Source organism: Amblyomma maculatum, chromosome 4, assembly GCF_055883805.1.
Source record: "Amblyomma maculatum isolate TAMU_Amacu chromosome 4, ASM5588380v1, whole genome shotgun sequence".
NCBI lineage: Eukaryota > Metazoa > Arthropoda > Arachnida > Ixodida > Ixodidae > Amblyomma > Amblyomma maculatum.
Genome location: NC_139347.1, coordinates 49,957,235 through 49,984,903, shown reverse-complemented (window position 1 = coordinate 49,984,903; position 27,669 = coordinate 49,957,235). Strand labels below are relative to the sequence as shown.

General features: G+C 48.0%; 1 protein-coding gene across 1 annotated transcript in view; it reads left to right on the top strand.

Moving 5' to 3' along the window:
- Nucleotides 1-27,669, top strand: part of LOC146190959 (P protein-like) — a 300,983-nt gene that overhangs the window by 193,166 nt on the left and 80,148 nt on the right. The window contains exon 7 of the mRNA XM_084601359.1: nt 12,081-12,404. Within this exon, the coding sequence (XP_084457485.1) occupies nt 12,081-12,404 (324 nt within the window). The remainder of the gene's footprint in view (nt 1-12,080; nt 12,405-27,669) is intronic.

The following is a 27,669-nucleotide window of genomic DNA, read 5'->3' as shown; positions in this document are numbered from 1 at the left end:
TGCCGGAAAGAAAAGATTGCTTTCTCGTATGTCAGTGACTGCGATGAAAATATGCAGCTTTTAGAACCCTACCTGCATGACCTAGTAGTCAACGGGAAGCCTTGCAAGGTACTGCGCGATTCGGCCGCAACGATGGATGTTGTCCATCCGGCGTATGTATCGCCTTCCGACTATACAGGACAGTGTGCGTGGATCCGCCAGGTAGTGGAGGAACAGAGTGTGTGCTTGCCAATCGCGAACGTGGTCATCGAGGGCCCTTTCGGCGAATTAACAACCGAGGCTGCCGTTTCAGGAAAGCTTCCTAAGTGCTATCCGTATTTGTTCTCCAACAAATCGGACATGCTGCTGCGAAAGAGGGGCATCCTTTTCGGAGACAGAGTTGTGCAAGCCTTAACACGTTCAAGGGCGCGAGAACTAGCTACACTGCTCATACCAGAAAATTCCACAGCGGAAGAAACGGCAGTTAAAACAGTGGTCGATGTGGAAGATAGCAGGTCAGAAAACTTTGAGAGCGAGGCATCTCAGATATGTCAACTTGAAAGTGAGCTTGATGAGACGCGGAATGAGGACGTTCTTGAGAGTAACCTCTTGCCGCCAGTGTCTAGTAATCTCACGAGACTTTTAAGTGGAACCCGAGAGGACTTAGCTATAGAGCAAGCCAATGATCCCAAGATACAGGAGATAAGGGAGCGCCACCGCGCCACTAAGACAGAAAACAATATTTCTTTCGAGATGAGAAAGGGAGTGCTGTATCGCTTATTCAAGGATAAGCGCGGAGTAGAGCGGGACCAATTAGTCGTTCCCCAAAAGTACCGCGGAGACTTACTGCGACTTTCCCATGGCAGCTCGTGGTCATGTCACCTTGGAATAAGGAAAACAAAGCAGAGGCTGTTGCAAGAATACTATTGGCCTGGATGTTTTAAGGACACGGAAAATTTTGTACGATCATGCGACACGTGCCAGCGGGTTGGAAAGGCGCAAGATAAGTGGAAAGCTCCGATGGTGTTAGTACCAATCATTACCGAGCCGTTTCACCGGTTAGTAATAGATGTAGTTGGGCCACTTCCTGTGACAGAGTCAGGGTACCGTTATATCCTCACTATGTTATGCCCAGCCACAAAGTTTCCAGAGGCTGTTCCGCTGCGCGAGGTGACGTCCGAGAGTGTAGTGGATTCGCTGCTGTCAGTGTTTGCACGAGTTGGATTCCCTTCCGAGGTCCAAAGTGATCAGGGTAGCGTTTTCACGAGTGTCCTCACCACCTCATTTCTCGAGCGATGCGGCATTAAGGTAGTGCATAGCTCGATCCATCATCCGCAGAGCAACAGCGTAGAAAGATGGCACTCTGTTCTCAAACGAGTCCTGAGGGGACTGTGCTATGAAAACAAGCGCGAATGGGATACCTGCCTGCCTGCAGCGCTTTTCGCTTTGCGGTCAGTGCCGCACGAATCCACTGGATTTAGCCCAGCCGAGTTGGTGTACGGAAGGTCACTGCGCTCACCTTTGCGAATGGTGCGCGAAGCCTGGGAGGGGCGCGGAGAAGACCCAACAGTAGTAGAATTCATTCTGAACCTCTTGAATCGCTTACATAACACTAAGGAACTCGTTGAGGCCAGCATGAAGTCAGCCCAGGCTCGTTCCAAGGTGTACTATGATAAGACAGCCCGTCAAAGGACGTTTTGTATCGGGGACCAGGTGATGTTGCTGAGAAGTTCAAGGCAGAATAAGCTCGAAGTACAGTGGGAAGGACCGGCTGAAGTCGTTGCAAAGCTTTCTAACACTAACTACGCAGTGAAAATTCCCGGTAGGCGTAAAGAAGTGCGCATTTATCATTGCAATCTTATGAAGCCTTATGTGCAGAGGGAAGCCGTGGTAAATCTAACGTTAAACCTTCCCGAGGAGATGGGGGACAACTTGATTTGCCTCAGCGGAAAAGGAAGCAACGCTCAGGAGCTTCTCAGAAAGACGGAGCAGAGAGGAGAACTAAAGAAATCCCAGCTGTCCGATCTGGGCGAAATAATAACAGAGTTCGAGGCCTGCTTCGTGGACAGGCCAGGCAGGACTGATTTGACTGAGCACGATATTGAGCTGACTTCAGACGTGCCAGTGCGATCAAGGTGCTACCGATTTTCTCCAAGGCAAAGAGAAATTCTGGATATGGAAGTAACTCGCATGCTGGAATTAGGAGTAATAAAACCCTCGGAAAGCGATTATGCTTCGCCTATGATCTTAGTAGAAGCTCCAGGTAAAGACCCTAGGCCTGTGGTAGACTACCGAAAGCTAAATTCTCTCACCAGGGATCAAGTGTATCCTATTCCGAATATTGAGGAGAGAGTAGAACAGGTCAGTAGAGCGGCATATGTGACTACGCTGGACCTTACTCGAGGATACTGGCAAGTACCGCTCACTGAACGCGCCAGCAGATACGCGGCTTTCGTCACTCCGACGGGCAGCTACCAGCCAACAATGATGAGTTTCGGGCTCGAAAATGCTCCATTTTGTTTTTCCCGACTCATGGATAGGGTTTTAAATGGGTGTGAAACATTCGCGGTGCCTTATTTAGATGACATTGCGGTTTTTTCCGACTCATGGGCGGACCATATGGTACATCTAAGAGCTGTACTGAGCCTTTTGCGTCAAGCTGGACTAACCGTAAAGGCCGAGAAATGTTGCCTGGCAAGGGCGACCGTGGACTACTTGGGTCACAATGTAGGTCAAGGTTTCAGGAAACCCAGCGAGATTAAGATTTCTGCGGTAGCAGACTACCCGCGGCCGAGCACGAAGACGGAAATTCGAGCATTCCTGGGTCTGACTGGGTACTACAATCACTACATCCCTAACTATTCAGCTTTGGCTAGCCCTCTGACCGACGCTCTCCGCAAGACAGAACCGACAAATGTAGTCTGGGACGAACAAAAGGAAGCCTCCTTCGTAAACCTGAAGGCTGTGCTGATTAGCCGTCCGGTATTGCGAGCTCCAGACTATGGCCGAGAATTCACGGTCCAGTGTGATGCCAGTGATCGAGGGTTAGGTGCTGTTCTCTGCCAGAGAGATGACGACGGTAATGAGCACCCCGTGCTCTACTTGAGCAGAAAACTGAGTTCTAGAGAGAGGGCTTATTGCGCGTCAGAGAAAGAGTGCGCTTGCATTGTATGGGCCATTCAAAAATTGCAGTGCTATCTTGGAGGGGCCAAATTCACCGTAGAGACGGACCATTGTCCCCTGGCTTGGCTGCAAACTGCGACATCGAAGAACAGTCGCCTTCTTAGGTGGAGCTTGATTTTACAGCAGTACAATTTTGAAATAAGATACAAAAAGGGGAAGTTAAATGGGAATGCGGACGCGCTTAGCCGCTCTTTCTAAGCGGTCCGAGATGTTCCTCACCATGTGTCCAAATTGATAATCAGGTTTTTTTTTTTCGTACGCTTGTATATGTGTGGCTATGTAAAGCAGCACGTTTGGTTTTCTAGGAATACGTGGGTCCTGAACGTCTTGAGAGTGGGCTTTTCTCGAACAACAATGGCAGTTTTCTTTTAACCTGGTCTCTTCAGACGGGAGCCGAGTGCTTGCTTCGACATGTGGTTGAGTTTCAGACAGCTCGAGCAATTTGGCCTACAACAATCAAGACAACGCGACAAGCAACAGCGAGCTTCAAGCGTTCACGTGCAGGCCATTAAGTCGTCTCTTCATGCAGCAGCTGGGACTGCTGCCCTCCGAGACTCTTCTGGCGGGGGAGGAGGCTGTTACGACCAAGCATCCGCATTTGCGCGCTCTATTGTTCGCCTGTGGGCATGGAAAAGTATTGTGAAAATGTGGTGATGGTCCAATGGCTCTAAGTGAGCCTGTTTCCAGGAATCCTGTTTTGTAAGCCTGTTTTGCTTTGTGGACAACCTGCAAATGCCAAATTGACCCTGTCAAGAGAACGTCTGGAAAAACACAAAGAAACGTCCCCCTGCGGGAAATGCAGGAAGTGCTTTCTTTCTTTTGTTCACTCTTCCAGTCGATAAGCCCTATCGTCCAGTGAGGAATGCCTACTTTCCAAAGGAGACGACAGAGTGACATGTCCGCTGACGTGCAGGACAAGAAAGGAGCATGACGCATACAGCCATTAAGTGATTTCCCAGGAATGCAGGAAAGATTTGCAATTGTCGAAAACGGACAAGGCTGGGAGCGGATGCGGCGCCACGTGCACTCGGGTTTCTGAGAAGTAAAACCACTTGTCAGAACCAGCCTGTGGTTTCTTTGCTGAAGAATAGAAATGTACCTCCTCTCCTCGCCGTTCCCAAGCTTTTCCCGCCAACAAGTGATCACGCCCAACGAATGAATGCCGGACCAGTCAGTGCTTCAGACCATCAGTGCAGTGATGTGTTCGATTGGATGCCGATACCTGAGGGGCGTGCCCTGGATTTGGTTGGTCAACATCTTCAGAGAGGGGCTGGACATAGGGGGGTTTTAAGGACGCTGCAGAGCACGAAATGTCGCTCTGGGCCCTGGGTAAACGGCTCATCCAGTCGCTTCTCGCTATGAACTCTTAACGCTTGCCATTTTGCTGATGTACCCTTCTCTTTCGTGTAAATAATCTTGTAAATAAGTTTCTCAAAGTGCCATTAAACCTGCTTGTACATATTTCACCAACTTCGAAGATTCAATCCTACTTCAACCCCGAGTCTCTGCACGCTACCAAGTGAAGGCCGGGTCAAAATAGCCCCAGCGTCACGACAGTGTGTGTGTGTGTGTGTGTGTGTGTGTGTGTGTGTGTGTGTGTGTGTGTGTGTGTGTGTGTGTGTGTGTGTGTGTGTGTGTGTGTGTGTGTGTGTGTGTGTGTGTGTGTGTGTGTGTGTGTGTGTGTGTGTGTGTGTGTGTGTGTGTGTGCGTGCGTGCGCGTGCGCGTGTGCGTGTGTGTGTGTGTGTGTGTGTGTGTGTGTGTGTGTGTGTGTGTGTGTGTGTGTGTGTGTGTGTGTGTGTGTGTGTGTGTGTGCGTGTGCGCGCGCGCGCGCGCATTCGTGCGTGCAGGCGCTCGTGTTTTACATATAAACGATAAAACAATGTTTTGGGCGGAGTCTACCCTCGATTTCGGTCTGACTACTTGATTTCTTCAGTACACATTAGGTTAATGCGGCTAACTGGAAGTTATGCCGCACTGACTAATTATCTGTACCTTGTCTTTTCATATCACCTTCTCCCCAGACGTCGGAGGAATAATAATATTCGAAACTGTGTGAGTCTAGTTGCCTTATCTCCAGATAAAGGCAGTTTGGTCGCCCAGGCAGTTTGTCGCCCGGGTATACTTATGCGAGTTGGTAACAAAAGACTTGAAAAAAAATTTGCCACCTTTTAAAGCCTTTAAAAGAACACTTGTGTATGGAACGTAGCCCATTGCCAGCCATTATTCACGGCCGTGTTTATCATTGAGGGCTTGTCCCATCGCTGGAAGAAGGTTACATAACGCGTGAAAGTAAACGAGTTTTTTTTTTTTTTTTTCTGTGGTGGTAAACTGCAAACACTGTGCAGAATGACAAGATCAGACTCAACATTAAAGCATGAGCTTCCGAAAAAGAAGTTAACTTCGCTTAATATATTGAAAGCAACAGTGCACAACATGACATGAGGAAATGAATTTGTCGGAGTAATCGGCGAGGGTCTCAAGGGTCGCCTTTGCGAACATTTTGAGAATGCCTACGTAAGGAAAGCAGGTTTTTCTCGAGTGAACGCCAGAAAGTGCAAATCCGTGTGTAAACCCATTTATGAAGTATACGGTATTATGACATGAAAATTATTATAAACTTGCTAGAGAAAACATTAAGGAAAAAATTTTTAGAACGCTTACATGACGCACGTATTTAAAAACAATCTCTGTTACATTCTAACGAAGAATTAGAATAATAGAAAAATCTCTAAAACGTTTCGCGATAAACTATTGGAAACTTGTTTTTCGGTGTTTCCTTTGTGGGGTTTAACATCCCAAAGTGCCTCAGGTTATGAGAGACGCCGTAGTGGAAGACTCCTCTTCCAATTTCGACCACCTGGGGTTCTTTAATGTGCACTGACATCGCCTAGCACACGGACACCTTGCTTTTCGCCTCCATCGAAAAGCGGCCGCTGAAGCCGGGATTCGATCCCGCATCCTTGGGAACAGTAGTCGCGGGACTGGCGTAGGGGTGGCGTAGTGGTTACGGCGCTCGACTACTGGTCCTTTGAAAAGCGGCCTCGGCGGCCGCTTTTCAACGGAGGCAAAAAGCAAAGTACAGTAGTCGAGCGCTGTAACCACTACGCCACCCTGGCGGTGCAGTTTTCCTGTGTGTGTACTCCTCTTTCGTCTATGTGCGATATTGCACTAGATTTTGTTTTTGTCTCCAGAAGGTAGATGCACTAATTTTTCATGTTCTAATGGAGGCTCGTTATATTAGCAACTAACCAAGCGTTTATTTTTCCCCGGGGGCTCATTATTTGTCAATTTTTTTGGTCACTCCGAACCTATCGAATGTTTTGTTATGAAATGGTGCCTGCTAGGATTGTGAATTGGCGTAAAATCGCGTACCACCAATGCGAGCGAAAAGAAGGGTCCCATGTAGTAGAGAAAGCAATTTTGGGAAAAGACGTCCAGTGGAACCGGATCCCAATCCGTGGTCTTGGCTATGATTGCCTGCTTCGGACGACTGGAGGATCGGAGTCCCCGGCGAGCATTCCCATGGACGCACGCTTGGAAGCCGAGGTCCGCATATTAGGCAAAAGCCTACTTCCCACCCTCTGCTGAGGCCTTACAAGGAACTCCGTTCTATAATGGCCAATTACGAAAATCGGGCGCTGCCTCTATTCCCTACCTATGTCAAATAGCCCCCTCCCATAATCGGAATCTCAATTCCCGTTTCTCACAGCGTATCTATTCCAGCTACGTCCCAAAAAAGATGAAGGGAGCCTTTATGGGCTGCTCTCTCTTTCACCCCTCCATAACTTGTGCATACGCGTTCAATCAATGCATTCGTGTTTCCGTCTCTTTTTCTTTTGCTTGCTGGGGCAAGTCACACACACTGAATAAGCCAGCTGTTGATGTATCGATTACACATTACATACATCTTGCGTGCGAGCCCGCCGCGGTGGCGCAGTGGTTAGGGCGGTCGACTGCTGGATAACATGGGACGCGGGATCGAATCCCGGCCGTGGCCGCTGCTTTTCGATGGAGGCGAAATGTAAGGCGCCTGTGTGCTGTGTGATGTCAGCGCATGTTAAAAGAACTCCAGGTGGTATAAATTTCCGGAGCCCTCCACTACGGTGATTGATTGCTTTATTGATTGAAAACACGTTTATTTCCTTCATGACCTGAGTCGTTTAGGACGACCCCGGAAACCAAACCAAATAAAACTCGCATGCAATTTATCAAGCGTCAACATGGGGAAACACTATTCAGCAGGCGCACAACGAAATCCCTTTTTTATCCAAATCTCCGAAGTGATCTCTGTGTTGCTATATTGTAAAAGACAGCCGTAGCTCTTTCCATTCGAAATGCTGGCCAAGAAAGCGTAATAAATAAAAATTAACCGGGGTTTAACTGCCCCGCGGAAGCATGCAATTAAAAGACACGCGGAAGCACTATTTGACATAATTTTGCCTGGCGGTTTAGCATTGAGAAACTGCCACAGCGATGTCAATGTTGTTGGTGTGACTGTAGGAAGAAGGAAAAGAAAATGCACGGGTCTGCTGCTGGCTCTGTAGCTGAGCTACCTCCGCTGCCTCGTGCAGACAGAAAAGAAAATAGAGAAGAAAGAAAACAGAAGAGGGTAAGAAAGACGCGCGCCGCAACAACAGCCGTCGTCCACCACCGAAGCGGTGGCGGGTGCAATGACGGCCTACAACAGATAAAAATTCGGTGGCAGGCAAGCCGCCACCGTTGTTGTAGCTGTAGGAAGAAGGAAAAGAAAATGCACGGGTCTGCTACTGGCTCTGTAGCTGAGCCACCTCCGCTGCTTCGTGCAGACAGAAGAGAAAATAGAGAAGAAAGAAGAAGAAGAGGGGAAGAAAGACGCGCGCCGCAACAACAGCCGTCGTCCACCACCGAAGCGGTGGCGGGTGCAATGACGGCCTACAACAGACAAAAATTCGGTGGCAGGCAAGCCGCCACCGTTGTTGTAGCTGTAGGAAGAAGGAAAAGAAAATGCACGGGTCTGCTACTGGCTCTGTAGCTGAGCCACCTCCGCAGCCTCGTGCAGACAGAAGAGAAAATAGAGAAGAAAGAAAAGAAAGAGGGAAAGAAAGAAAGACGCGCGCCGCAACAACAGCCGTCGTCCACCACCGAAGCGGTGGCGGGTGCAATGACGGCCTACAACAGATAAAAATTCGGTGGCAGGCAAGCCGCCACCGTTGTTGTAGCTGTAGGAAGAAGGAAAAGAAAATGCACGGGTCTGCTACTGGCTCTGCAGCTGAGCCACCTCCGCTGCCTCGTGCAGACAGAAGAGAAAATAGAGAAGAAAAAAGAAGAGGGGAAGAAAGACGCGCGCCGCAACAACAGCCGTCGTCCACCACCGAAGCGGTGGCGGGTGCAATGACGGCTTACAACAGATAAAAATTCGGTGGCAGGCAAGCCACCACCGTTGTTGTAGCCGTAGGAGGAAGGAAAAGAAAATGCACGGGTCTGCTACTGGCTCTGTAGCTGAACCACCTCCGCTGCCTCGTGCAGACAGAAGAGAAAATAGAGAAGAAAGAAAAGAAAGAGGGAAAGAAAGACGCGCGCCGCAACAACAGCCGTCGTCCACCACCGAAGCGGTAGCGGGTGCAATGACGGCCTACAACAGATAAAAATTCGGTGGCAGGCAAGCCGCCACCGTTGTTGTAGCTGTAGGAAGAAGGAAAAGAAAATGCACGGGTCTGCTACTGGCTCTGTAGCTGAGCCACCTCCGCTGCCTCGTGCAGACAGAAGAGAAAATAGAGAAGAAAGAAAAAAGAAGAGGGGAAGAAAGACGCGCGCCGCAACAACAGCCGTCGTCGACCGCCGAAGCGGTGGCGGGTGCAATGACGGCCTACAACAGATAAAAATTCGGTGGCAGGCAAGCCGCCACCGTTGTTGTAGCTGTAGGAAGAAGGAAAAGAAAATGCACGGGTCTGCTACTGGCTCTGTAGCTGAGCCACCTCCGCTGCCTCGTGCAGACATAAGAGAGAATAGAGAAGAAAGAAAAACAAGGGGGAGAGAAAGACGCGCGCCGCAAGAACAGCCGTCGTCCATCACCGAAACGGTGGCGGATGCTATGACGGCCTACAACAGATGAAAATGCTGTGGCAGGGTAGCCACCGCCGCAAGCGGCGGTGACCTACCTGTCGCAGTCCCATCAGGGTTGTAACCGCAAGGGGCGGTGACCCACCTACCCCATCCCCATCAGGGGAGATCGTCTTTCGATGTCAGCGCACATTAAAAATCCCCCAGGTGGTCGAAATTACTCCGTAGCCCTCCACTACGGCTCCTCTTTCTCTCTTTCCACTTTCACTCCCACCTTCCTCCCTTTCCTTGCGGCGCGGTTGAGGTATCCACAGAAAACAAGTGAGACAGTTACCGCGCCTTTCCCTTCCTATAAATCAATCAATCAGGTGGCTCAGAGATCCAGTAGCAGGCCAGTGCATTTTCTTTTCTTTGTTCCTACAGCCACAACTACCTGGGGATCTTTAACATGCACTAACATCGCGGGGAGGAGGTTGTGAAGGGTGGCTGTTCCTGGCAGCGGAAGTGGCTCAGCTACAAAGCCAGTAGCAGACTCGTGCATTTTCTTTTCATTCTTTTTACAGCCAGAACAACTGACATCGCACAGCACACGAACGCCACTTCGTTTCGCCTCAGTCGAAACGCGGCCGCCGGCTGTCGGTATCTAACCCGTGTACTCCGGCACAGTAGTCGGGCGTCTTACCACTGCACCACCAACCCAATTTGCAATTCTCGTAGAGTTAAGAAGGCGCCCATGTGTGATCTCTGTGCATCTTAAAGTACGCCAGGTGGTCGAAATTTCCGGAGTCCTCCACTACGGCGTCTGCAATGGCCTGGACTCGCTTTGAGGTGTTAAACTGTAGACTATATTAAATGTCCTTAGTTGATTTGTTTTGTGGAAAAGGAAAACGGAGTGTCTGCCTCACAACTCGGTGGACATCTACAAGAGTGGACATACAAACGTGAGAAGATTTTGCTATGTTCTGAACAGCCGGATTATTGCTCACACATCGTTATTCTCCCGTTCCCAAGATGGCTGCACTTCCTACAGAGTGGTTTATACTGTCCATTTTGAAGCAGCTTCTCACAAACAACCGAGGAGCGCTCCTACAGGTCGACCTGCGCACATAATGCCCATCACGGAAGACATCTTTAGATTGGTTAATATCACCTCCCCTTGGAAGCCACTTTCTCCGATGTATGCCAGCCATGTGCGAACCCACATGTCATACATATCGTACACAATCCGTTGTCATGCACATTGCCTGACTGCGCACATAATGCATAATCACAAACAACATCACATAAATTTATACCTTTCATCACCTCAGGAAAGCCACTTTTCAAGTGCCTGCCGGCAATTCACAACAACGTATTTCATACATGCCGCTCACAATCCATTACCAAACATACATTGCAAGACAACACACACAATGTATCACCACAAGCAACTTCAGATTAATTAGACCTTTTCATCACCTCGTAGCAGTCGCTTTTTCCGGCGTCTGCCGGCCATACACAACACATGTCATGCATATCACGCGCAATTCATTTCCACACACACATGGGATGATCGCGCACAAAATCTATTAACAAAAACGTCCACACATAGTGCACACGACGCGCATACAATGCATTACCACGCACACAATGTATATGATTTCAGACACAATGCATCGTCACAAACATCCACAATGGCATACGTGCCGCGCATATCATGCATTATCACACACACACACATCAAGTTGATTAGATTCATCACCTTGTGGCAGCCACATCCTCTGGTGTCTTCGAGACTAAGAAAAAAACGGAGGCGCTACTGGAATCGAAATATCTCCCAATCCTCTTTGCAAGCAGGCTGCTGAACGTGCTGCGACGTATATAGTTAGTCGCTGTACTGTCACTGTTCTCCAGTGAGCAAATACGTCCTGAGAATCGTGAGGTAGCTACCATCCGGTTGGTTAGTAAGGCGAATTTCTTTTTTTTTTTTTTATGGCGACCGCCGGCGGCTCCGTATCGATGGAGGCGAAAGGAAGCGGCGTCCGTGTGCTGTGCCATGTCAGTGAACGTTAAATATCTCCAGGTGATGTTCGAAATTACTCCCCTACGGCTCCTCTTCTTCTCTTTCACTCCTACCTTTCTGCCTTACTGTACGGCACGATTTAGGTGTCCACAGAAACATGTGTGACAGGTATGCACCTTTCATTTCCTGTGAACCAATCGTTATTATTGTTATGGCCACGCCACAGCTGACTCTGTGGTTAGGGCGCGTTGGCATCGAGGCACCCTAGGGCGCTCGACTACTGGATCCAAGCGTGAAGGTGGTGAAGGGTGGCAGTTCCTGGCCCTATGCTGGGACGGTAGATCAACGCCGCTTGCGGCGGGGACTAGCCAGCCACCGAATTTCATCTGTTGTAGGCTGTCATTGCACCCTCCACTGCTTCGCTAGTGGACGACGGCTGTTGTTGCGGCGCGGGTCTTTATCTCCCTCTTCTTTTTCATTTCTTCTCTATTTTCTCTTCTGTCCGCGCGAGGCAGGGGAGGTGGCTCAGCTACAGAGCCAGTGAGCCAGTAACAGACCCGTGCATTTCTTTTCCTTCTTCCTACAGCCACAACAACAGCAACAATCCAACAACGCGGGTTCGATTCCCGCGACGGTGGCTTTTTGATCGAGGCGAACCAAAAAGCGCCTGTGTATTGTGGGATGCCAGTGCACCTTAAAGAACTCCAGTTGGTAACAATTTCCGGAGCTATCCATTATGACATCTCTCCTAGCCTGAGTTACTTCAGGATGTTAAACCCAACAAAACAAACGTTTTTATGGTGCTGGTAAGTCTCGTACGTAAACAACAGTGGCCGTTTTCGTGCCCATGTCCTGACATAACTTAACATGGCGCAGGGCATCAACTTCACTTCGTTCACAGCGCACATGGCCCCGGGCGCTCTTCTGTGCCTGTTCGGCGCGTACCTGCTGTTGCGGCTGCGCGACCCCAAGAGCCTGCGGCCGCACGAGGCTCCCGAGCTGTTGGAGCTTCAGCGCGAACTGGACATTTGGCGCAAGGCGTACCGCTCCCTCTCGGAGTACTCTCGCGACGAGAAGCACGTCAAGGAGATCCTCGAACGCAAGGTGAAACGTCTCGAGCGGCTGCGCTCGCGCAAAGCGGCCGAGCTACGCTGCAACGAGGAGGGCTTCCACCACAACCTGCAGCTACTCTCCGACAAGGTAAGCCTCCTTCGCAAGACTTTCCATTGAGTGAGAATAGCGGATTCCATGAATCAACACCGCGTTCCTTGGTCACATGCTTGCATCGTAATCCTGGCACGTGATTGGGTCGCCTAATTTATCGGCTTACATAGATATAAGCTTAATCTTTATTTGACATGTGGCAGTTAATTGCACTCTGGGGTCAAGTATAGAAACTTACCGGTGTGCCTCAAGAGGAACATATACCATAGTTATACTTTTGCAAAGCTCCTCTGTGGGGCGGAAACTTGGAGGACAAAAATATAGGAGTAAAGTGAGGATAAAGGAAGAGAGAAAGGTCTGTAAGGGAGCAAACACAAGATAATGATGTCATAGCTGAGATCAGGAAGACATAGGCATGATCAGCGCATATGTAAATGAACCAATAGATCGCTGACGGCCCCTCAGGTAACGGAATTAATTCTAACGGAAGGCAAGCGTAGCAGGGTACTAATCAAATTAAGAAGTTCACTGGAGTGACATGGCCTCATGTGATGTAGAACTGCTTTGATTGAATGGATATTGGAAAGACCTTTGCTTTGCAGTGAAAAAAGTTAGGTGAAAATGGCGGCGGTGATGATTATGATGGTGATTTTGCGGCCACGTCAAGATCAGTTTCTCTAGATGATATATCGGCAAATGAAAACTCCCCAGCAGGTCTCGCTGAGCCTCGCGCCGCAAAGCACTAATCGCCCTGTGAGTGTTTTAAGATCTTAAAGGGCACTAAAATGGTTAGAGCAATCATCCAAATCTCTATTACGCACTACTGGGTATTTCTGAGAGGCACTGCGAGTGTCAGAATTCATTTCGGTAGTGCTGAGTCTTGTGGCAAGCGAGATACATGCAATAACTATCTCTCCTGTTCCACTACACCTATAGTAGCCGCTAAAGCAACCGTTTCAATGCATCAGTCAGAACGGAGGGAGCCCTGGCGGCTCCATTGTTTGTTGTATTGAAATAATAATAATAATAATTTGTTCACATGAACGAAAAGGAACCTTATCTGTCACACTTGTTTCTGTGTACACCTGGCCCACGCCGTAAAGGAAGGGAGGAAGGTGGGAGTGAAAGTGGAAAGAGAGAAAGTTGTTTGGTTTGTGGGGTTTAACGTCCCAAAGCAACTCAGGCTCAGAGACGCCGTAGTGAAGGGCTCCGGAAATTTAGACCACCTGGGCTTCTTTAACGTGCACTGACATCGTACAGCACACGGGCGTCTTGCTTTTCACCTCCAGTGAAAAGCTGCCGCCGAGGCCGGGATTCAATCCCGCATCCTTGGGCACAGTAATCGAGCGCCGTAACCACTGCGCCACCCCGGCGGGGTGAAAGAGAGAAATAGGAGTCGTAGTGGAGGCTGCGGAGAGAAAAAGGAGTCGTAGTGGAGGCTGGGGAGTGATTTCGACGGGTCTTTAACGTGCACTGATGTCGTACATCATAGGATTGCCTCCCTCGAAATTGAAAACATAAAATATTTGCACTAGATCCATCAGCTGTATTTGACTGATGTAACATGCCCAAAGTTATTTTATTTAATATTAAAGTTTCAGTCTGTAGGAGTCAGTCAGGAGCTGGATTCACAAGTTTTCTAACTTAAACATATAATATCTTCGTCGCGTGTACTCAGCAGCCAAGAAGAATTGCCCTCGATCAGGATGACACAGAATTCTTCCGCGACGAAAAAGTACCTCCCTTGTAAAGCCTCTCCTTGTTACATGTAAAAGAAGCTAACTGTGAAACAAAAGTATAAGCTCAACAATTGTAATGCATCTGGCTTGTTTGATATATTCAAGTTTAAAGACGAAGACGAAAATTCTCTTCAGCAGCGGCATTGGTATCGGCGTGTGTGTGTTCGGCGCCCAACCCGGTTCACCTTGTTGTCTCGATTGCTGGCCCCGTTGTTTTGACGCCTCTCGATAAATGCCCTCCTTAGCACCCTCTATGCACAAACAGTAAAACACTGAACTCGTTTACTGTTGTGACTGATCAGCAGTGGAAATTACAAAGCACCGTAGATCGACACCGGTGGCTTTTGTGTTTTAATGAACAAGGCCTTTAACCAATGGCCGTGTCCTCAAGAAAACATTGCTCTCAAAATGGTTCGGAAGTCGCCTATTGGTTGTACGATATAGTATCATGATCCATTTCCCAGTCATGAGAGAAACTTTCTAGAAACTCAGGGCCTCAACAATGGCGCGCGGAGCGAGGCCGCGATATACAGCCTCTTGCGGTTATCGCTTCACTATTATACCCTTACTCTCGCCGATTTTCGCAAGTTCCGCGGCATACTGTGGTGCTGGAATCGGCGAAACTGGACAACCAAGTCCTCTGTGACAAAGAGCCGCTTGACGGCAAGTCTTGCTTCAGATTCATCTCCGCTCACTGCTAAGCGGCTTTCGCCGTAATAGCGTTAACAGTATAAGTTTGGTGTTCGATACGTTCCCAAGCGCCAGTTTGCCCAAGGGTACTGTTGTGTGGCCTAGGTACGCTAATTCCGGATTATCAAGGACTTTTCAGGCGTTTACTGCTCTTGGGACAGGTGGCGTTAGCTGTCCGCCATGCCACGAGTTGGCGACGTGGGTCGCACGCGGAGTGTTCTGGCCCTCTCGGCGCAGGACGAAGCACAAGCAGTGATAGCACCGCCCATGCGCACTCCCTCTACAGCATTCCGAAGCGCAGTAACAGTAATTTTGGAAAAGCTTCCTCACAGAACAAAATGTACACGGCGTACTGATCTCCCAACTGCAATCTCGTCTCATAATGTGAATCTAATTGGTGCCATGACGGCAGCTTACGAACTACATTTACGCGGTTTTATTTGAAATCAACTATAGTGCGCGAAAGTACCGTAAATATTCTCTCTAAATAGATATCAAGACTCGTTGAAGTAGTGACCCATTATTTTCTTTCTCCCTGTACTTGCTTTTTTTTTTTTTTTTTTTTTTTTTTTTTTAGGAAAGGAAAGCGTGTCGTAATATTTAAGGGGTGTCTGAATCGTGCCTTGAGAGATGTGTTAGAAAAGGGAGGGAAGAAAGGAAGAAAAGGATCCATGTGTGTATGGGATAAGGCGGATTAAGCATGGCCTGATCTTAGCTATAAGACCGTAAGCTCTGTTAAGCACACCATTTGTCATGGTTCAGAATCGTTGTACACAGTTTGAAAGTGAATTAGAGGCACTCTCAAGCTTCACCTTAAGAATAGATGCGATAGTGCTTTTAGCGCCGCCTTTTCATTCCGTGGTTACGATTTTTTTTTTGTTACAGTGCGTTTTAGGGGAAATGAAGACGCAGTATCTCTCTCCCTATTCCATTTGGCCACGGGACGAACTGATAAAATCTCCTTAGGAGGGAATGCCGGGGAAATATAAGATCGGGAACAATAATTGAAAACACTAAGGAAGTATAAAGGTAATAAAATAATAAAATAAATAGCACATGAACGAAAACGTCTCGTTCCCAAGCCAACACTCACATTCCCCGCAGAAAAGACAGGAGGCGCGTGCTTTGTTGCACCTCAATGCCGGACCTGCGCCACTTCCGGATGGGTGGAAAGAGCCACTGAAGAGTACAATGGTTAGCAAATACGACACGCACTTATCCTCAAAAGAACAAAAAAAAAAATGTACTTCACTCAGACTAAGGGTACAATGCATCTGTTCATCTCCACAGAGAACGTGTACTGTACGGGGACAAGGCTGTTTAGTTGATTTTAGTTGGAAAATGAGTCTGACGGCAAAGCCAACTACTGAAGTTGGTGCGTGCTTTCGGAACAAAGGCTGAGTTATTTGGATCATGCGGGCCGGATCGCAGAGGCTCGACGGGCCAAGGGTTTGAAACCCCTAATAGGTTTGTTTGGTTTGTGGGGTTTATCGCCCCAAAGCGACTCAGGCTATGAGAGACGCCGTAGTGGAGGACTCCGGAAATTTCGACAACCTAGGGTTCTTTGACGTGCACTGACATCGCACAGCACACGGGCGCCTTGCTTTTCGCCTCCACCGAAAAGCTGCCGCCGAGGCCGGGATTTGATCCCGCGCCCTTGGGAACAGTAGTCGAGTGCCGTAACCACTGCGCCACCCCGGCGGGGTAATAAAACCCCTAATATACAGGAAGACTATAGCTGCTGATAACACGGTCACTGAATTGAATCCTGACCGCGGTGACCGTGCATCTGTTAAGGCGATAATGAAACCCAGGTGTTATAATTATTGCGGAGTCCTCTTCAGTGCCGTCCCCCATAAGCCCGTAATTGCGGGAAGTTAAGCGTCACATATACGATTTTTTTTTTTTTTTTTTTGTGTAAGCATTCTTGACAGTACTGTAATGGCGGCGCATATTCCACAACTTTTGTCCCGAGCATTACATCTCAATGCTCGGTGGCTCTGAGCACTAGCTCGAATCGGAATAACACACCATATTTTATATGGGGTTCCACATAGGCGTCGGCGAACAATTGGAGGGTATTGAAGCTTTTAAGAAGTTCTACTTAAATAAATGAAGCCCCGTTCCAGATATAGAAACCAGTGAAAAACTGGGGAACAGTTGGGCTCCACCTTTAATAAGAGTACGACGTGAGATCGATCGTTATTCCCGTTTCTGGCTCGCCTTACGTATCCTTGAATGCGTACATGCACAATGCTGTTCGCTTAATTATGTTCTTGATTTCTCTATTATCCCCCATACGTCCATTAGCATACAATCGGCTATCGTATAGATTAAAAACCACACGACCTATATATAAAGCCCCACTTGATCCAAGCCGTACGAGCCTGTCAGCCTGGCCTAGGGGCATCCAAGGGTGCTAGATGTCTGGGTTGCGATATCATCCTCCTATCTGTAAAGCGACCTGCTAACTCGACCTTGTCACGTGGTCTCGTGACGTCACACATCCAGACGACAGCCTTGCCAGCTGCCACTTGCCAAAACCATGCCTTCGGTTTCTCGTCCTCAACTCTGTCACCGATTGCCTGGAGAACGGCCCCTTTAACGCTATCCCGTTGCGAGAAAGCTCAGAAAAATAAATCATATACAGGGGAATAAAACTACTGACTATATATGGATAATTGAAGTTGTTGCAGAACGTAAATATTTCTGCGACGTGTCGCTGTCCTGTCATTGGATATCTGTTCCGTGAATGGAGCGTGCCTGTCCCTTCATGATTCTATGCTTTTTATTGACCCCCTTCGCCGTAGTTTAAGGCTGCGAATTAATTTTGACCACCTGGGGTTCTTTGCTACCGCGCACTTATATCGCAGAGCACACAGGCGTCCTTTGAGTTTCATCACCCTGGAAACGGAGCCGCTACTGTCGGAATTTGATCCCGTTTCCGCGAACTCAGCAGCCGAATGCCGCAACGAGATAAACGGAAGAGCGCACTACGGCCGCTGTATCCACTCTGGCGCGTGGCCAGCCGAGCCGCTTAATCGGCTCTTCCGAGCCCGAGCCAATGTATACGTATACATAGGGCGGCGTTGGAGTTCATTGGCGCGAACAACGCAGAGCAGCCGAGGCGCAGTTTTCCGCTGGCCCCCGTTACTTGTGAGGTGGCGCACGAGAGGAGTCACGCGTAGTCACGCGCTGCGTTTCGCCAGCGTCACGCTGCAAGTCGGCAGCGAGTTCGCTGATCTGCCTAGAAGCGCGTTCCGAAAACATTTAGCACATCTGTTGGAACAAATGCGGCGGTCCTTCCTCTGCAACCGGGCATCTCACGCGTGGCAGTGGCCATTTGGGTAATAGATACTTCTGCACATTGGTAATGCAATGAATTCAAAATGTGTCTCTTTATGAAGTGATTCAAGACAAAACGTCCTTTACGTGCTGGTCCTTTAGTCGAAATTGTCTATTTTCAACGAAAATAAGTTTGAGAATTGCAGAAATGGCTCTAGTAGCGAGGAATCGCGATTTGTGCATGCAATAGCAGCGAATTTTATCCTTGTTACGTGACATTTGTGGAGCAGTTGACGACAGGCCACTTAAAGATAACCCCGCCTGTGCACTAACACCACTACTGTCTTGCGACCGCAGTGGCGTTAAACATCCACGATCGCTAATGGCTAAGCTACCACCTTCCTGCGCAATCGAAGGGGCGGGAGAGGGGGAAGGTGAATTTAGGCGCTCGGGATGAGATCGGTCTGTTATTTGCTACGCCATTAGCAACGCGCTGTAGCTCCAGCAACAAAGGAGGTGCTGCTGGGAGAGGTGTTCCGGGCGTTGCGTGCTGGTGACGCATTTATTACTCGGGGGCGAACACTGTCTCGGCCGTGGACAAACACGCGGCGGCGGCCGTCATGCACGGCGGGCGCGTCTACATGCATCAGCCGTCGTCGGAGACATACAACTCCAGACGCAAACAGCGCAATTTATGGGGGCCGCTTTTTCCTTCATCGCGTAACACGCCTCGGCGGCCGATGAGTGACAGGCGGGTGGAGGAGAGCAAGAGCGTGCGGCTGCTTAGCCGGGTGCAGCGCCGCGAAAGCTGCGGCCGCTTTGTGTTCTTGCTGGTAGCGCAGAAATTTGGAGAGACACAATCTCTGCATTTAGGGGTCCTCGTTCGCGTGCACTCTCCCCACGCAGATGTGTACTTCGCTTAATCACTACTTCCTTGATTTGTGCCTCTCTAAACTCTCACATACAAATTAACATACATTCAGTAGCTACCGCATTGTGGGAAAGGTCATCAGAAAGAGATATAAAGCCTCGCTTTTACCAACTCATAATACGAGGGTCTCTGGTCGGATTCCCATGTCAGCTTAAGTATTCATTTTACGACGATTACTTCACTTCATATATATATACATGTCATGAGGACATTTGAGTCAAATTATGACCTTGTAATCGTGAATTATGCAATGTTTTGTTCACTTTTCATTTCCGTCGCACCAAGTGTGACTTCAAAGGTTTTCGAACTATCCGGATTTTCGCTACAAGAGAGCGATGCCTGCGCCGCGGAGTCTCTCCTCAATAGGACTGTCGAGTTAATGTATAGAGAAGGGGGGATGTGGGAGGTGACGGCTTCTTTCATCCAGTTTTCTTCATTTTTGGTTTCTCTTTCTTTCTTTTTTTTGGGGGGAGGGGGGGGGGGCTGCTTAAATAATAGTCGATATTCGCAAAGCTTTTCACGCCCAGAAGGATCTTGCTGGAGTTGTTCCCTCTACATTGTGTAGCGCCATCTCTCCTGCACCGCGAAGAGAATGAAGCGGGCTGAGCATCAGCATCATCTGCCATCGTCATAACAACGTTACCTTGTCCACGGCTTCAAACTCCTCATTGGCACCAGCAGCCCTACTGGGTCACTTTAAAAGTTAATCAGCAAATTTTGATTAACTGGCGATTTAATTAAGCAACTACAAATTGTCCTCACAGTAAATTGTTTCTTCTGGCGCTGAAAGTAGGTTTCTGAAAAAGTGCTTTTTTTTTCCTCTCCTTCGAACTCGCTATATTTAGGAATTTTCAAAAGTAGTCGCTGAAGCACGCGTTAAACAGCCCAGAATATAGTATAGCTGGCAACGTTGGAATTGAAATTGGAATTGATTTATTGATTCCTCACATTTTCATCTACTTGGAACAATGTAAGAAACGTTTAACGTTCTAACGGCGACTCGTTTTTCTCTTCAGATCGATGGAATACGTAGTGATATACTGCATTAAATGCTTTACCATTTTCGGTGGCTTGATTTATGTCAGACTTGTAATCGTTATAAAAAAGAAAAAAGTATTCACTTGCAATGACAATAACTTCATCTGCGATGCAGCTGATTTAAGTGGTTTATTACAGTCCTTTAAAGATAACTGAACAGTTACAGTAAGAACACTCGAATGAACACTAATTATTTGCAATAGCCATGGGCTACAATTATGCGGCGCGGCTTCCGTGACCTCTGTTGCGATTCATTCTTATGACGTCACTTCCCAGCAGTGGTGTTTTTCTAAACTTAAGACACTATTTTCTTCCGCGTTTCCTTGTAAAATCAGAAGCCGCTACGCTAAAGATTCTCACGGTGTGAACGCTGGAGGGAAGGGCGGAGTTGCAACGCAAGAAGACCTTGTGCAGCTTATCGTATAGTTATGTTATGTAAAGCGCAGCTCTTCGTCGTTGCTGGCGCTCTGTGGGGGACTAAACTCAAACTCACTAAACATGACGTTATGCCGTGCCGTCGAGAAGAAACCTGCTGGGATCTTGGACCGAGGACACCATTCACAACGTTCGGCTTCATTAATGCCATTAGCATTAATGAAGCCTTTTCTTTTCTCCTCCTTCTCCTCCTCCTGTTTGTGGAATACGCATGGCTAGTCAAATGCGTGCAGCTGTACCGTCCCGACATACTTGCGGGCGTGGCTTTACCGCAGCCCAGGCATTCCATTTTTGTCCGGGTTCTGCACTAGCAATAATTTCTGCCACCAAATTCAGATTCTGGGAGTTATACTGGTGGTCAGAAGGCGTCTTATGGCCAGAAAATAGCTCACTGCTACCAATAGATTGCTAAAGAAATAATCGAACTACCGAGATCGTTACCTTCCTGCAAAATATATTTAGACATTTCGAAATCTGAGTAAAATACAATTTGTTGCACGTAATCAATTACTTGTAAAGGGCTACGTGCCTCTCTGCTGTATACGAGGGATTGCCATTTCGTGCGGGAAGCTACGGCCACATCTCACGCGTTCCGAATCACAATGAGCCAATACCACCCGTAGACTCGCAGCGAGCTTTCCGAAGGCGGCTGCTGAGCGGTCGAGCCTTCCGTAGCACTGCACGGTTCTAGACGGGACGCAATGCGAGATGGGGCGCACGCCACAGGTATTGCCTGCGCTACAGGAGCGTAAACTTGATGGCGCCTCGTTCGCGCACGCCTTGTGTGTATAAATTACGGACCACTCTCGCCAGTCGCCGCCGCTTTTGTCTCGCGTCCTTCTGCGGCGGCCTCTCTCTTCGGCGTAAACAAGAGGCGGTTTCCCAGCGGCTGGCATGACCGCCGCGCTCGTTAATTTTCAAGGTGAGTGATGGCGCGACGCTCGGCTATCGGCATTCCAGACAGCGGTGTGCCGCGCACCGGGCCTGCAGCTGTGTCGCGGATCGAATGAGCCGTCTCGGCTACAAGAAGCGACTCCGGCGTTTTTTGCTGATAGATCGATCTGCCTTGGATCTCAGGTCCGGCAGTCGAAGACGACGAGAGACGGAGTGTTCCTTCGGCACTTTGTGGTCGCCGAGGAATCTCTCGCCGGTCTGTGACAACGACGTGTTATGCGCTCTACACCCAACTTGCACATTTTTAAACTGTAATTTTTTTTTACGTGAGCCACCTTTGTTATTGTAAATGGGTATGTGGGTGTTATAGGAATAAAAATTAAATCAGCTTCGTGCGTGTGTCTGGTGTGAGGTAAACCACACTTGTTGAAAATTCCAGCTGTCTAGCGGGATGGGGCAGGGAGTTAAAAAAGAAACCGAGACGAGCTTCCTGGTTTAATTTCGACCACCAGAGAGCGCCTCATATGATCCTTCTTCTCAAACTCTCGGTCGGATAGGAAGGGGTGAGGAAGAGGTAGAAGCAGAAAGAAGTGGATAAAGAAAGAGAGCGAGGACGATGTTTTTTTTTTATTTATTTATTCTTATCGCAAATCATTTCACAACTTTACTTTTTCGGCACCGGTATGTCGGCAGCTGATATTGCTTGCCTAACTTTCGGTCATTAGATCATAGGTAGCGACTTCTGCTGACATAAAGGCTGAACAAGGATAAAGAAAGAAGGATTTAAGAAATCACGGCCACAGTGTACCGAAGACGATCTTCGACGAGCGGGGTAGCTAAAGGAAGTTTTCATACTAGGATACGTCGAAGACATGCGCGGCTTGGGGCAGGGTTGAAACCACAACCCGACACCTGCTTAGGTCCATGACGCAGGCATACGGCAGATGCTCCGTCGGGGATTTAAAATGTGCTAATTTGCAGCGTACGCGTCAGTGTTCGCAGAATTCACATACGAGACTGCTGTTGTTGTGCGAAGACAAAACATTCGATTTCGCGCAGGAAATATATACACGCGTAGTTGATATGCTTGTTCGCCTACAAAAAACGCTTTCCGAATTTCGGATAAAGTTGCCGAGAGTGTAATAATGACTGCGTTTGGGCGAGTTGGTTGGCCATTGTTGATTGCGAAAGCGCATAACAAAACACGGACAACACCAAAAGACAGACACACGAGCGCTTACTTTCAATTATTTTTATTTCATTTATAAGCAGAATTATATACTCTATAAGACAATGAATTCTCATCTGCTCCCCCCCCCCACCCCCTCTTTTTTTTTTTCCACAACGTAATTATGCTCACCCAATCTCTCATTTAGGCATTTAGGCACTTAGGAGCAAGCACGAGCTTTCTCAATATCATAATTTTTTTTTAGGATATCATGCTAACTTTCCTGAAATATTATACTTGCTGGATTGATCACCTCAGGGATGAAAAAATTGCCATTAAATTTCAGTTCTGCGCACTCTGTACTCATTACACGTAACATAGCTCGTTTAAGTTTCGTCAATCGTATGGAAAAGTCATGCCCACATGTCATTGAAGAAAGCATCTTCTTGTAGTCAAAAAAGTTGCAAGATGCTGGTTACCCACTGCACATGCTAGTTTCAGTGGCGGAAGGACTTGTCAAAATGAACAAAATGGAAACTAAGTCACGGCAAAAGCCGGAAGAGTCTTTCCCTATAAGCATAGGTTTTCACACAGTGTTAGAGAAATTGGTAATTCCGTGTGAATTTTAATGTTTTGTTCTCCGCTCCAAGTAAGCTGAGCTCGCTATGTAAGCAAAGCACGTCAGAAAACCAGAGAAAGACTGGTTGCACAATCAAGCTTCAAAAGCCATTTGTAAAGTACACAGAAGGGTTGTGTACAAGGTTGCTTTGACTTGTGGTAAATATTATATAGGGCAAACTGGTAGATGCCTAAATGAGAGACTGGGTGAGCATAATTACGAAAAAAGAAAAAAAAAAAAAAGAGGCACACATGAGCATTCATTGGCACAGGTGCAAAAGAAAGAAAGCTTGTCATCCTCTGTTTCATGGATGTAAATTTCATTGTAGGAGCAAATTTAAAATTACGCGAGAAATTGCTGAGGCTTTAGCGATAGCACGAACTGGCTATGATTGCGTTAAGTGGTCCGTCGATTCTGTTGTTAGAGAAAGAGATGGCATATTTAACATCTTTTACATGTGCAGCTTGATAAGGTTTTCCTTACTGCGAAGTTATAGCTTTGCATGCCCCCGCATGCAACTTCAAAACTATTAAATCCTGCTTCTCGCATCCTCAGAATCAGTTGGAAATAAGCGATGGTGTGTCTGTCTCTTGCTGTTGTCCGTTTTTTTTTTTTTATGCGTTTTCACGATCATCAAGAGAGTGTAATGATAACTTACCCTGAGATAGCTGGCACAAATACGACGTTTTATGATCAATATTTTTGGAACGGATATTGGTCAATATGGGAAAGCGTGTGATCGGAGCTTCGCGCGCTAAACATCACTCGCTGCGTCAGCTTAATTGTCCTGCGCTAAGCCTGTTTTCTGAGTGTTCCCACATATTAAGTAACCCCGCACTAATGGCTCAAACGTCTACAGTTAAGCTTCGCTGTAACTACGGTAACTGCTAGTAACTGCTATATAAGCGTCGCTTCGTTTGATCGAAACATTGTATCCTTCGCGGAGTGTTGCGTGCGTAAAATGTCGAAACACAAGAACATTGAAAGAACACCGCGAAATGTTTCCCTAATGGAGAAAAGTGTACGCAGCCGAACTTCGGACGAGGATCACACGTGGAGCGAGAACCCCTAACGACACTGACGCGCGACACATTTTCCCCCGCGAGTGGAGTGGCAGCAGCTCCAATCCTTTGAGGCGCTGCACAGCACATGGCATCGTAGCGTGAATGCGAAGTGCACACTTTCGGGAGCCTGTAGCGCGCAGAGCCTCGCCACGTCTCATTCAGTTCTCTCTTGAAGCGAGTGGTGAAAACATTTATTCAGTAACGAGCTCAAACACGTCCAACCGAGTGTTTTTCCAAGCCGCGCCGCAGATGGCACCACTCGAACAGAGAAGGCATTACTGTTCGGCTCCCTTTAAATTCGGGGGCTTCGTGCATGACATCCGACAAGTCACGAGGTCGGTTGCCAGGGAGCCGGAGGACATGCGGCGACGCTTCCATTCGCTTGCCGGATGCTCCCACCTCCTTAATGATCGCGCGAGCGCCCCCTTGCGTGCGCAGTGCAGCGCGAAGAAGCGAGCGGTTATTCTAGGCCGCTTCAGCCGAGGAAATCGCGGAGCCGCGAAAGAATAGAACGGCGGCTTTGTCGTGACGAGAGCGACCCCGTTGCTGCCTGCAGGTAGCTTGCGTGTATGCGTCGGGGAACCCGCAGGAAACTGTCGTGACGAATATCCAGCCGCTCCGACAGAGGGGGACATTCGCAACAGCCACATCACACGAACAGGGGGCAAAGAGGAAGTGAAGGGAGGAGCGGCGAGCTTTCGAAAGCGAACGAAACGAGTGGGTGGGGGAAGAGGGACAACTGCTTCTTGGACGCCGCCAGGGATAGACACCTCTGGCACTCGGTTCTCGTGATTTCCTGGGTACTCGAGATTTCTCAAACGCTTACACTTCTTCGTCACTTCATTGCGCAGACTGCGTGGAAATACGGCGCGGACAATTCCTGACTGGCCATCCCTCCTCGAGGTAGATCGTTGCGTTCCGCTTGATGTCGCAGTTAAACGGCAGGTGGACCACCACTGTCATGTGGCAAGTCACGTGCACTTTCGTGGCGTGTCTTGCATCTACTTCGCATTTCTCGTCGCAGTCATGACTGCAATGTCAGTCGACGTAAAAGAACTTTATTATTACCTCCCCCAAAACCAGCTGCTTGCATGCATGGAGGACAGCATTGATTATTTTGGCCCCGTAGTGTTTTGAGAATGCTGCCAGTGTATCGGCGGCAGGGTTCATGAAACTTTTAAATGTTTATCTCACCTCGGCCTATGCTGAGTGGAACAATGGTGTGTATTTAAAGAACTGTACTACCATGATAATCTTGTTCTGCCATCAGCGACTTTCAAGCAACTTCGCGAAATGTTCACATTGTAGTTCTGCTTACTAAGGCCATTTTGCCTACTCGTGTCTCTTTGTTTGATTACCTTCTCCCCGCTAATCCTTTTGGGTATTCTTTTTGTAATATGGGCATAACATGGAACAGGTGTGTACATTGTTCTTTTTCTCAAAGTTTAACATATAATCATTTAAAAACTTTTTTTGTTCTCTACCGGCCTTCTTTCGTTACCGTCAATACCACTCTGTAAAGAGGAGGTCGGGACCACTCAAGCTATTTATGCAGATTTTTCCCTGGCTTCTTCGCAACTACTGATTGCAAATAAACTTTGAAACTTATTTACAGAAACAGGGCATCTGCATACGGCTCTGCTTAGCGCCTTAGCGACGTGTTTGTAGCCCATTGTGACAGGTTGATTGCCACTCACCTAGAGCAGTTCAAGGTTCTAAAGGTTCTTCATTACGTTGGTGATCCTTAATTGTAGTTGACAATAAATAGCCCAGTGAGCGCTGGACGTGACCTTACCCCCATTTTAAACCTTTTCAAACAGTGTTTTCATCTACTGGTATAATTCACGAGGGAGTTAGCTGCTGATAGCTGCTATTATCGAAACCACTTATTTGTTACGCTGTTCGTTCTATATGAACATGTTTACAAGACACATTCGGTACAGTTGGATCACTGGAATGGAGTTGGTAGGACCACCAGTCCTCCGCAGTTGGCAAAGGCGTCTGAGCGCCCAGTTTTAGCGTTATCTATCATTTACAGCTGAACCCACTTATTCTATTGCTCTGTAAAGCGTCCATAGGGGCTACATTCCAACGAACACCGCTCGAAGCAACGTTGGTTGTGTGGGAAATTACGGAGAAAGAACAATTGGACTTACGACTGTACACTTTTTTCGACTACATTTGTCAGCCTAAGGGATGTGTCTGGATTAAAGGTAGCAGTAATTTTCACTACCGTGTGGTGCGGCCTCTATGAAGAAGTAAAATCTGGGGACATTTTCGTTTTTTTTTTTTATGCTTTCTGTTACCCGGATGCCCCCTCCAAAGGGGCTGCGTTCTGCGATTCAAATGCTGCCATGTCATGCCTTAAATCAACCTTACACCATGGTGATCATGAACGAATGGTGACATAAATCAGACAAGTACAGATCAGAAATAAAGTCACGACACTCATTTCTAATGGCTACTAGGACGCAGCAGCATTGCTAGCAATGACTTTGGTTGAAAGAGTTGCTCGTGCGGCCCACGTACGCTACATATATAGCACGCATTATCCTTATTTAAACTACTGTGTTGTCTTCCCGATGCGACCCAACGCTGTTGTGCCGACATACCTGGGAGCGACATATACAAATGCTTACTTCCACCTCATCGGAATGACACTCTCCAGCTTGTGAGCATTGCGAGGGTGGTGAAGAAAATACGCGCTTGCGCTGTGCGTGCCCTCTATTTGACATTGCAGCGCTCCGGGGATCGTATTCTTGTCATCTAATTAAAGTCCAAATCCCGAGGTCTCAACTGTCGTCCCAGAATAAAGCCATCAAAGTAATCTTCTTCTAGTAATTAAAGAACATAGGCTTGAGCGGCTGCAGACTCCCACAGACACGTTCCAAATGTACTGCATTTTGATCTTTCATTTCTCTCGTCAGTTCTCTTTTACAACCACGCCATGTGTATGTCAGCAATCTGGGCACTGACTAGTTAAGATCTATTTCAAATATCCTTTATTTGTTTGTCTTTTTATGATGCACGCGACCGCCTTATCTCAGCTTAACTTTTGTTATTTGCGCGTAACAACTACCCTGACAACCGAGTGACGTTTTGAGGAAATTAAATACAGTTCCGTTATTTGGACGGCGAGGTTAATTCGTTCAGAGCAATAGGTGGTATTTTCTTTCGTTTTCTTTTTTTGCGCTGTTTTTGCCCATCCTCGTCGGCCGTAGCTCGTCCACGTGTGCAGGTGGCACTTACGTTGTTTGCGTTCTTTTCGTGGCGAAACTAGTTTTGGCAGTGGCATGCGCATGCAGTTTTGGCATGCGCAATTTCATGCCCATTTTTCATCGTGCTTCTGGCTTTATGTTGTTGTAGCATAGCGCGCAGGAGCGAGCTCAGTGGCAGATTCATACCGTGAGAGCCAACTGCACGTACGCAACCGGCATC